Genomic DNA, 12,640 nt, shown 5'->3' on the forward strand with positions numbered 1-12,640 from the left:
TACTATTTTATTACTTTCCCTCCGCTGTTGTTAAACATTACATTTCCATTTAAAACTTACAATTAAGATTTACAATTAAAAACTGAATTTCTAAAAAAATAACATTTAAAAAAGCACTTCCTGTGTAATTAACTTTCAGTCTTGTATTGTAAGATGTCTACATTTGTTTACTATATTGTTGTTCGCTTTGAATTTATGTAAGCGTTGTCTCACTCACATTAATTAATTGTTCTGTACATTTTCAATTAAACTCAAAACAATCGTGTCGGTGTGTAGATCATCTCGACTTGAAAAACATCTTGGATTTTCCCCCATAATGCATTGCCGGTTGTTGCCACTTCCTCTTTCCGCCATATTGCAGAACCGGTAAGATGCCTTTTTACACTGTCACCTTCAATCTTTAACGTATCTAAACCATCTGAGCGTTAAATGTCCCACTAATGTGATCATCTTGAAGCTAAAGTACATATTAATGATTCGAGATAATTATCGTCTCGATTAGAGAGACGAGTTAAACACGATTGGACTACAAATTTCATCCATCCGAGTCCCTCTGCTCGGCCCCGGGGATCGGTGCGTTCAAGGCGCCTTGATAACTGTTAGCTTTGCGAACACAAAAGTGTCTTTTCACTTATTAAAATAACACCTGTGAGGTGTCAGTTAAAATACGTGTGTAAAAAATGTTGTACACTATCGACACTGTGGTGACCGTTGTTCCTGACAGTGCCTAGGGGATGCTTAGCTTTGCCAATGTAGTCGGCTAGGCTAGGTGGCTAATATGTGAGCTCGTGAAGGACCATGCTTTTGTGGGAGTCTCTACGTTTTACTCATAATGTCATTAAAGGAAACGCCGCGTTACCTGTTGGCCGTAAAACTCGGCTGGTATTAGAAAATTAAGCTAATGAACTGACGTAGATTGCTAATGTTAGCCAAGTTGCTAACACCTGTATGTTTGAATGGTTTGCGTCGTGACATAATAAGGACTAGCCAGGCGCTGCTAACTGGATACTGCGTTTTCACTTCTTGTACCTTCATTTATAATTTGTAGAGAAGATATGTGTGATGTAAATGTGTCCCATTAAGAGCAACATCATGACCCTGCTGAATAATATCTGTTTGGATGCATGAGAGCCATCAGTTGGTCTTCATCTGCCAAATTTGACTGTGAAACTGGTGTGTGAATACTGGTCAAACAGTCCCACAGAGGAATATGAAAATAGGCATCGGCAGGTTATATTTCCTACAGGTTCACGTATGTCACTGTAAATATTCATGGTCATTTTTTTTTGTGTCTGCAGGCATCATGGTGCGCATGAACGTTCTCGCGGATGCTCTGAAAAGCATCAACAATGCTGAGAAGCGTGGGAAACGCCAGGTCCTCATCAGGCCCTGCTCCAAGGTTATTGTGCGCTTCCTAACCGTCATGATGAAGCACGGTAAGTGGCTGATCTTCCGTTTGACTGAGAGGGGTTTTGACATCATAAAATAATGTGGCCATATGACAGTGGCAGCATGCTGGTCTTAGTATACTCACTGTAAATCTGGAATGAGGTGCAAGTTTCAAAGGAGTGTACAGTTTGTCAGCATCTACACAACCACTGTTAATCATTCAATCATCTGTAGCATGGAATCATATATGGCACAACTCCACTTAAATATGATCCCGTCAGCTCCTCTAACTTGTGCACTGTACTGTAGTCCTTTTTGCATCTTCTTATATTGTCGGTTGCTTCTTTATAGTTGTCCATGGTGTCTGGTTGTGGAATGATTTAATTGTCCACACATTCAAAACCTTCATAAGCTGTCCACATGGTCGCTCCTCCTGAACATGGGCAGCAGTGATTCACACCAGGACTAGTACAGCACCTCATAATTCCACTGACACACCAGTCTGTATTCACTGTAAAGCACATGCCTCTCTGTTCGCCAGAGTCCTATATAGTAATAGTCAAGTGGTTGAATGGTGCTATTGAAGATCCAGCGAAGTTTCAGTGAATCAGAGGATATTAAGAGTTCCTGATATCTGGTTGGAAGCTTATGCAGCACAGAGGTCCAGTTTTCATCTGCGGCGCCTGTGCAATGGCTAGCACCTCTTTGGCAATGCTGCTGCCCCTAGAGTTTTGAAGAGTGATAATGGGTGTTGAGCTCTCTATGGGATTGCATCAGAGACAACAAGCTCATTATAGTGTGACATGAGCTTTACTAAATGATTCTTCTTTCTCTCTTGCACCTCCAGGTTACATTGGTGAGTTTGAGATCATTGACGACCACAGAGCCGGAAAAATTGTCGTCAATCTCACAGGCAGGCTGAACAAGGTAAAGTCTCTCAGTTGACCCAGCTCTGCAGTTACCTGTATGCTGCTGCTATATTAGCTGCTAATGCTAATTGTGTAAGAATAAGCTGTGTTGAAACTAGGGTTAGTGAATTACATTTTGAATTACACTACAAATAAAGCTCTACCACAGCAACCATTCCCAAGTGAATAGCGGGATACAATGATTTTTGAAGTCCAGTATTGAGAGGCAAAATAGGCTGTGATGTCATCACTGCGGGCAGTTGAGCATCGTCAGTGTTTAACCATTATAAGTGCTTGTTTCTGTCACTAACAGGCTCAGATTGTCATTAGAAGTGTCTGACAACATTACAGAAAGTAATGAATTGTTTTTCTAAACCTTTCACTGGTCTGATTGTTATTATGACCCAGTCTTGCACAAGGACGAGTCTCGTTCTGAATTCTCACAAAGGGGCGCAGGAAAGTGATGGAAACATTGGTGAGAGTTGGAGAGAGGGCTGCCTGTCAGTATGTTGTGTTGGAGTACAGAAAGTTTAGTGTTATCTAAAGGATTTTCAGTGTCATGGCTGAATATTTGGCTGGTTTTGATACTGTCAAAGTCTGTGAGATTTTAGATTGAGACTTTTCCTTGAGCAAGACTAGGTCACAGTAACAAATGTACCAGATTAAGTGAAAGGCATTTCATGTATCTGTATTATCCTGATAATTTTCTGTAATGTTGTAACACACTTAATAACAAATTTAACCTGTCAGTAGCAAAAACAAGCATTTTTATATTGCGGCCGTTTCTGTGGTTGCAGCAGTCTCTCAATACTAGACAAATCCCAAAAGTTGTAACCTCTATTGGTCACTTAGACACAAACATGGGAAAATAGAGTTTGGGTTAAAACACACTGATGTTTCCCTTTAAAAGAGCCCTTAGATATAAAATGTTACTTTTATTGAACTCATTAGTGTAACAGTGGGTTGCTCTTGCACATATTGGTAGTATGATAATATTTTACAGAACACCTGGCTTGTTTTTGTGTGGAAAGTGGTAAATGCAAAAGGCTTCTAGTTGAGGGGAAACTAAAGCTTATCACAGATGGTGCATCCTGCAGTGTACAACCTCTAGCTCCTTGTTCCCGCTTGAGTGAATGTGAAGTGATAATCAGTGTTTATTTTTATCTTTCAGTGTGGTGTGATCAGTCCACGTTTTGATCTCCAGCTCAAGGATTTGGAGAAGTGGCAGAACAACCTGCTTCCCTCAAGACAGTTTGGGTAAGAATCACAAACACCAACTTCTTAAACTGAACAGTGGCAGTAATGTCGTTATGAACTGACTGAAGAGGAGATTTAAGAATTTTTTAGTCGCACCGGTGTCTAGTTATGCTCTTTATCAGTTACTGGAGTGACTTGGTTTTGTGCTCAGCCTGCCTGCTGTGATGCTCGCTTTTGCTTGGTCATCCTGTGTGGATGCTCTAGTTTATTTGGTATTTCATTCAAAAGATTTGAACGTAGTGTTGTCAGTGATTTTGTGCTCAGAATCCCAATAAACACGCTTGAAACAGTTGTAATGTAACAAAACTTAAGTGCTTAGAACAATACAAAATTCCCCCGTCTTCTCTACAGTGGTCAGTGGTGTCTTGAATGAAAAAGGATAAGCTTGGTGTTTTGATCAGTGGTTGACACTGGCACAGAGCCAGTGTATGTGCTAGTAGGTCGCTGGAAGTAGGTAGGAATGAATGAATCGAAGTCTCTCAGAAGCTGTGCATGTCATTCTGACCTGCAGGCAGGGATTACTGCACTGCAGATAAAGAACATGAGATACAGCCTCAAATGCTTTAATTTGTCAGAACTAGAAGTTAATGTGTGGCGAGTGAGCAGTGTTCATGCATCGCTTTTATATACCCAACACTTTCTGCGCCACAAGGCTAAAATTGAAATTACACACAAGACCTTGCTGAGGCATTAAGGACTTGTATGTTAATTTGACTAAGTAAACCAGGGCTGTGCATAGACGTTTTTGGACACACACACACATGGCCCTGGTGCTACAGAGGTTGAAAGTTTTGTAGCATTAGTATAAAAGTATTAGTAAGTCTTCTGTAGTTTGAGACTGTTCAAACTCTGCGTTCAGGGTAGTTAGTCATTTTCCACGACCATTCAAATAAATAAAGTGCTGAAAAAATACAGACATGATTTTGAATAGCTTTATTATTATGTATGCGCATAGCGTGGACACAGGATTAAGGGGTGCTAAAGGTCTTAAAACCAGGTATTACAAAAACACATCGATTGATAAAAAAGTTTTAAATTTAGTGTTAAAAATATAGTGTTTCACCTATTTTACTGGGATACAGGCTGTTTGTGTAGCTAACAAAGTCTTAAAATATCTAAAATGAAATCTTATAAATGTCAGGCCCAGATAGCCTTATTCATTATGCATCAAGAATCAGTTATTCTCAGACAAGGACATTTAAATCTAGTGATAGTTTTGACTGGCAGTTTAACACTACTGAAACATGGACAGTTTGACCACCTTACAGATTCACTTCACAAGATTTCAAAAACGTAAAGCATCTGAAATGGTTTCAAAGTTGCAAAGACGACCCCAAAAAGTAGAGTGCCAGGAATGCGAAAGGAAACTGGTATTTCACACGTCTAAAACGAGCTGGGCGATTCAAGTATTCTTTTTCTAGCTTTATTGGCTAATGATGCAGCCTGCATGCTGACAAAGAAGAGAACAATTGCCACATAACTTAAGGTCGTACCCCATCAAAGTTTTTGTTTAATCTCAAGTATTTTCACTGAGGCTTCGATGCCTAAAAATGGGTATATGGGACAGCCCTAATTGCCACAAACATTTCACCTAATTTCATTCATCCATCTTTTCATTTGTTTTTGTCAAAAGAAGTCGAGCTCTTCCTCATGAAAATCTACATCTCCGTGCAGCATTTTTATAAATTCATTTGTCGCCTGCATCCAGGCAGTGATAGGCTATGGATTCACCTTAAACAAACAAGCGGCTCAGTCTCGCACAGACATCAGAGTTGTATGGCACGGGTGCTGCTGCAGTAATTTCCATTCATTGCCCAGATGATGCGACATGCTGCCCTGTTTAAACCCATTTACTAAGTTGATGACAGACCACCGTCACACTGAACACACTGAATTGCTGTTTTTATGCAAGTGTTCGTTATCTTAAGAGAAGTTATTGTATTGCTGAGGTGCGGGAACGTTTATCTTTGTGTAGCTACAAGAACTATTGTCAATACATGGTATTGAAAGTGCTTTTGTATAGAAGTCCTGTTGTCATTATTACAACAGCTAAGTTGTCAGCATTTATTGGTGCAGCCCAAGATAATTTTGTTTATTGTAGATGTGCTCATGCAGTCAAAGGAGTATTAAATAGTCCTGTGTGAAGTCTTTGTTCTGCATTGAATGTGCATTTAAGTGGCATTTTTGTTTTGTTTGAGGATGTAGCAGACAACAGGAAGTGGCACGTAAAGCTCATGAGAGGGAAATCACATTCATGATTACAGGATATTTTTTAAGCTGGCAATTATGTTTTTCCCAGCAAATTAGTGAGTTTATAACCAAAAAGACTGGTTTTCTCACAGTTTGATTTTTGTTGCCTGTAGACGATCATTAACGCAGTGTTGGTCGTGGTTGGTTACTTTCAGAGTTGCAGTTTTATTTGTTTTGATTATCTTGATTTGTCTGGTCCCACTGTACTCGAAAAAGCTTTCCCATCTGATGTGCAAAGCTTTTAACCAACCTGTCTGGAGTTGAGTTAATGGTTGTTTATCTGTGGAGCTGTATATGAGGCAGTCTGAGATGCTCTAAACACCATCATATAACCTGCCGACTAAGAATCGACCCACTTGTACACAGCTTTTCCTCTAGAGTACTTAGAGGAAATGGAGGTTACGAAGTCTGTTTTCATTGCAATTATTACTTTGGCAAATTTACTAAAAGGGCACTTCCTCATAAATGTAATAGAGTTTGGTCAGTTGATTAAATGTGAAGGTGTTATGTTGCTTTTTGGAGTCTTTTCAGTGTATTGTATTTTGGGAAGCCTCATTATGTTGCTACTCTACACAAACTAGACGGACAGCTGGAGTCGAGACAGTATAAAATGTTGGATTGTTGCATTGCTGCTGCTGTCGGCTTCTCCGTTTCTAAAGACTGTATTTGTATGATCTATGTAAAAGATGTTGAATTACGTGTCGCCCACCTCCTGTCTGGCCTTGAGCACTTGCAGTGTGATGGATGCATCTGAGCTGTATGGTAACACGCTGCCTTGTCTCCACAGATACATTGTGCTGACCACCTCAGCTGGCATCATGGACCACGAAGAGGCCAGACGGAAACACACAGGAGGCAAAATCCTTGGATTCTTTTTCTAAAATGTAAAGAACTGCAAATAAAAAACAACCAGGTGAAAGCTGGCAGTCTGCTGTGACTCATTTCATACATACATACCGTGGAGAGACGGCTTTTAAAAGGCTGCAGCTTTTGTCAGAGGTTCATAACAGTCCTTTGGACGAGACAGAAATCCTTGTAGAATAGACCAGGCTGCTGTTATGTTGTGAATGTCTGATAAGGACAGAATTCAAAGTATGTACTTGTATGAATACTAGAATTTTGTTAAGCATGGTTTTCCCTCATAAGTAGACAATATTGTCTGGGTATTTTTAGGTCTAGTTTTTAATTTAATTTCAATTAAATAAATGTTTTTCCACACTTAGTTTTAGTTATATATTGTACCCTTGAGTCAGAACCCATGTGAAACCAAAAGTCAAATTTATAAGTGAGGGGGAAAATGGGATATAAATTCAGGTTTATATCAGCTATGAAAAACATCAGCACTATAATACAGTGGTCTTTAAAGCAACCTGAGATGACATATCTAAAGCCAATAGCTAATGTACATTCAGAAAATATATAAAGTAATTTGTTGGACTCAATTAGCCAATGTGTACATGAGATGCTCTTCAGACTGAAAGCGCAACACCAACTTTGAGTACTTAATGATTCAGTGATAAATGGAGATGGAAGAAGTCCATCTGTGTTCACTGCTTCTCACCTGATTCAAAGAGAATAAGAAAAAGCAAAGACAAACTTTATCAACCTGTTTTCTCCTCAGCTAAGGCCCTTAGTCAGGGGTGTCAAACTTAACTTAGTTTATGGGTCAAAGTACAATTTGATCTGAAGTGGGCTGGACCAGTAAAACAAATGCACAATCTATAAACAGTGTTGCAGGGTTCCCACTGTAACGGAAAACCTGGAGAAGTCATGGAATTCATAACAATCCATGAACGTTTTGGAGAAGTTGTGGAATTTTGTGTAATGACATTATCTTCCGTGGACAACCTTCAGTGTGACATAACGGCACCTCGGTTATGTGTCAATTTGATAACTTGTTTGCCATCACGTACATTTCTTCCACCTTCTCCTCTGTCTCTCTGAACTGTGCCTGCTAGTTGAAATTTTGTTTGGAGAGAGTTTAAATCTGAGAACGTCAGACAAAGTGATGGGTCCTTGAAAAGTCATGGAAAAGTTTTTAAATCTCCATGAAATGTGTGGGAGCCCTGGTGTTAGGAAGGTTTCTTTTGAAATGTAAGAAGTTAGAAATTATTCTTGACCAATGTTGAGCAGAATTTAATAATACGAATACTGTACAAGTAAAATGTGTATCTGTACTCATAATGTGGGGAAATCCTCATTTGGGTACCTGTGTGCAATCTGTCACTCTTGATCAAACATGACCTGACGCTCAGTTCTGAGACTGTTGTATATAAATAGTTTTTTAATAAATAATAAATATAGCAACTTCTGATCATCCCATATTAATTTCAGGCTTAAGATAACAACTTCTGATTAGGTCCCACTCACTTTCAATTTAAACCCACCCACCTCTGGTCGTAACCCTGCCCACTTTGAGTACAGATACACATACAGATAATTTAGTTGGTTTACCAGATACAGATAATGGTGTACTCCCTCAAAATGTCATTAGTTACCCTGTAAAAATGTAATGAGTAACTAAAGTATTTTTAGTTTTATTTTGCTTTATTGTCAGAAAAAAAACTGAGCTACAAAGTAATGCATCTTATTATATTTGATTACTCTGATTATTTTTTTAACAAATGTTTTGGACTGGGTAATAAAGCTGAAAACTAATCAAGTTAGATTAGTATGTGTAGTTTACTTACAATTTTTTCTCACTAACAGATTACAATTAATTCATGTAACTCAATTACATGTGACTAGTTCTTCCCCAACACTAATAAAAACGTCGCCCTTTTTAAGTATAAAGAAGTCCAAGTACACCCTGAAAACTTTCATCCATTAATAAAACAGATGATGAGCAGCCTGAGATGTCTTAAGAAAACACAAGTGCAGGTTCAACAATATGTCTCAGTTTTGCCACACTCAGCCTGCTACTCTCTGTCATTACATGTGCATTTTTCCTACATTTCCTCTCCTCAGCAATGATGCAGGCATCACCACCATCACTGTTCTGAGAGTCAGTCTGCCCGGCCTGACCCGTAAACAATCAATAACGTTGATCAATAACCCAAACCCAACCAGCACACCCACAAACAGGAACTGAAAGTTCTGGCACTGACCATCACTAATAACAACTGCACTTGCATTTGGCGATATTGTCTCATTTCCAGTAAACATCACAATATAAAATGTGTTTTCTGTTTAAAAAGTATAAAAGTTGGAAGATAGCAAGTACTCACCCAACATGTAAGTGGTGACATCTAAAGTATGACCTGAAGCACACAGCTGATAGGTTGGCTACAGGTTTTAAACATGACGTTACAGAAGTGCATATTTAACAGATTCAAAGTGGACAGAGACACCCTGGCTAGTAGGACATGGTGTTGGGCATACACATTTGCAGAGGGAAAGATTTTTACCGAATGTTACGACTGGAAGGGTACAAGGGTGTCGGACTTCAACAGATTTTCCTGGTGAGAAGCTGAGTAACAGGTATGATGATAAAGCTGTATGCTGTGTGAGAGGCCCTTTTTACACAGAGATGACACCATTGTGCTGCTATGAAGTCCCTTCTTTGTAACGCCTTTGTATTTTTACACAGAACCAAATGACAGCAGGATAATGCTGCTTCAGTGTGTGATTTTTAGATAGCATGCGGGCATCGCAGAATCAAAAGAGGCATGACGGGCTTGACGTTTAACACGAAAGTGTAAGCCTCTACTGTGACATGTCTGCAGCACTTTGTAAACAACAACAAGGGCATAACATTGCAATAACAATCATTTATCGTCCCTGTGACATGGCCGCTGACCTCGTCCTCTGCTTGGAGGGTAAGGAGCTTACGGGCCTCATTGTTTTTTGGCCCAATTTGCAGACATTTTCGGCTGCTGTTCTTTGAGTTAGCTGCTGACTGCTAACAGCTACTTTTTAAATTGGTGATCGCATGCATAACCTGTGCTGCCCACGATGCCGTCCTGCTGGCTCTCCCATTTATACATATATCGTTTTGACGCTGTTAATACCACCAGTGCTGGCCCAAAGGTGAAACAACTCTGTCCCCCATTCCGTGATTGTACCTTTTTTTTTTTTTAAGATATTTTTTGGGCGTTTTAGCCTTTAATTGATAGGACAGCTTAAGTGTGAAGGGGGGAGAGAGAGAGAGGGAAGGACATGCAGCAAAGGGCCACAGGCTGGAGTCGAATCCAGGCCGCTGCGGCAACAGCCTTGTACATGGGGCGCCTGCTCTACCACTAAGCCACCGACATCCCCCGTGATTGTACCTTTTATGAAGAGTAGTGAGATGGCATACGACTTGACATTCCCACCTTTAAGAGGCAGTGTAAAAAGGGCTAGAGAGACAGAGGGGAAGAGAAGGTGAAAGGTGGACTATTGCAAAGTGTTCTTGTAAGTTATTAAAAATTTACTCAGAATGCTGCTTTGTCACGTGATGACCTGCCTGCCCAACACCCATGACCTCGTGCATTACGACTACTCACTGCATTACTTGCTCCTGAAACCTGGCACCTCACAGCCATTGCAGGTGCATCAGTATTAATGTGTGTGAACTCATCCAGTGGGCCAAATTGGACCCTTTGCTTTGCCAGTTCTGGCCAGTGGGCCGAATGTTTGACACCCCTGCTCTAAGTGGCTGTGTGTAGAGCTGAGAAAGTGTTACTACATTTATCAGTGAACCCACTGACAGCAGCTGAGGAGGAAAAAGCTACCGGTACATGAGAAACATGCGGATGCCCGTTGAGACCATGAAACCATTACAGAAACTGTACTGCAAGTGGTTATGTGACATGGCTGCACCTCAGAGGGCTACATCCATAAACACTATAGACCTGACCGTGTACAGAACCTGTGCTCTAACTCCAGACAAACCTCTAATAAGGGCATCCATGTTGTAGCTGTGGCCCCGGCAGCTATTAAGAGCCACCACATCTTTGCTACACGGCTGCCAGCTTGTAAAAAGCCCTGGCTTTCTGCCCCTGCAATCCCCTCACCAGCATGACCTTTTCCGGGGTCCTCGGTGTATTTTGTCTTGTCCCCATCGTCTTTGGAGTCTGGCTGCTGACCTCACATTAGACTCTGAAGAGGAGAGGTAACAGCCTGCTAATGCAACAGCTCTGTCCAAGTGCTCCTTGTGGGCTAAGAGCAAACAGTCTGGCTGCCTCCCTCATGGGTTCACAGCACTCAAGCGCTGCCTTGTAAAAGAAAGAAAAAAAGAAAATAGACTCTTATGCTGCTGCTGTTTTAAAGATCATGGATGACAGCCAGGATACCAAGCTCAGAGAGTACGACTTTCATGCTCTGTTAGCAGCAAGGATTTTGACATTACATTTTTTCTTAAATGTTTACACATAATTTGTGGAGCAATTCAACATTTTCTCAAATCTTCATGTACAACTTTAAAAACTCACACTGAGTGACACAAAGATCAAACTTCTGTAACACTGTGAGGATGGAAACAGAGGACTCCGTGGGGATGGAGCACCTGCCGCAGCAAGCGAACACACTGTTTGTGAGGATTTTGACTTGACCAGTGGACTTCACTTCAAAGTGATTGGCTGTTGAAACAGGTGAAGTGCTTTACTTTCTAAAACCAGCCGTCTGCGATTTGACCAGCTGAGTTGCAGGTGACACCATCAGCCGGCTCAGACTGGCCACTGCAACTTTTCTCTGCAACATTTTAAAATAGTTTTGTCTTGTCACGAATCTTTGGTATTAATACATCTACTAGAGGACAGAGTCAGAAGTTTCAGACCACAACCAAGATGACAGTGCTGTAGATGGTATTGGACTGCAAGGCCATTAAATACATTGCAGCATGTGGACGGAGAAACACAGAAGACACGAATAAAAAAGACCAGATGCCGAAACTGTCGCTGCAGATGGCGAGCTAGCCATGTCCAGTGTCAACAGCCCAGTTGCTGAGCATGGGAGCTGAAGGCAAGCGGGCAGCACTTCTGCGTCCAGTGTGAAACTGGTGTAATTCAACCAAAGACAGACTCCACAAAGACATCATCACAGGCATCTACTATTGGTGGAAATGCTGATGTTGTCACTTCAGTGGGAGACTACCTATCCTCAACTAACTGGATTTGAATCTCTCTCAAACCAATGACATTACCAGTAATCACCATATTCGACAGCCTCCTGCTCAGCTGTGACAAGTCTCTGCCTCATGGACATAATAAGAGAACTGGATACAGTGTTGAAGACGCGGCCCTGATCATTTCTATGAAAGTTGCTCAGCAGTGCATGAAGCCAAAAAGTTTGACTTCCCAGGTTTGAAATAACTGGATCCTCTGCATTGTTTGACACAGAGAGACAGTACACTCGAGACTTTTGCCAGCCAAGTGGCTAACGTCCTGTTTTGTTCTTTGAAATGTTTTTTTTGTTTTTGTTGAAGATTAAATTTTTTGGCTTTTTTGCCTTTAATGACAGGACAGTTATGAAGCGTGAAAGGGGAAGAGTGATAGACAACAACATGCAGCACAGGACTCTGGGCTTGACAGCGCCACTGGCTGCGTACATGTGAGTTGTTGACGGTGACAACTTGTGTGTCGGCTTTTTCGAGTGTACAAGTGCAGCTCGATGCTGGTATATGACAGCAAAAAGACGGGGACCTTGACACTTAAGAGGCACGTGACGAAGGCTTGCTGTGGAAAGAAAGACGAGAATCAGCCTTCAACGTTTGTATCTTTAAAACAATGTTGATTTTAAACAGGGCTCTGGCTCATAATTACAGTTAAAGAGATGGGCCGGGCCAGGCTTGGACAGGGTCAGGCTAGATTTTTTTGGCTGGATTTTTTGGGCCCGATCTAAGCTCTACTACACGACCC

At 41.0% G+C, this 12,640-nt stretch overlaps 1 protein-coding gene across 1 annotated transcript; it reads left to right on the forward strand.

Moving 5' to 3' along the window:
• The first annotated feature begins 267 nt into the window (after positions 1-267).
• rps15a (ribosomal protein S15a) lies at positions 268-6,723 on the forward strand. Its single transcript, XM_033625282.2, has 5 exons — positions 268-366; positions 1,299-1,436; positions 2,237-2,316; positions 3,469-3,554; positions 6,592-6,723. The coding sequence occupies exons 2-5, from the start codon at positions 1,304-1,306 to the stop codon at positions 6,683-6,685; spliced, it is 393 nt and encodes a 130-aa protein (XP_033481173.1). The 5' UTR covers positions 268-366; positions 1,299-1,303; the 3' UTR covers positions 6,686-6,723.
• The last annotated feature ends 5,917 nt before the right edge of the window (positions 6,724-12,640 follow it).

This window comes from Epinephelus lanceolatus, chromosome 3 (assembly GCF_041903045.1).
Source record: "Epinephelus lanceolatus isolate andai-2023 chromosome 3, ASM4190304v1, whole genome shotgun sequence".
Classification (NCBI taxonomy): Eukaryota; Metazoa; Chordata; class Actinopteri; order Perciformes; family Serranidae; genus Epinephelus; species Epinephelus lanceolatus.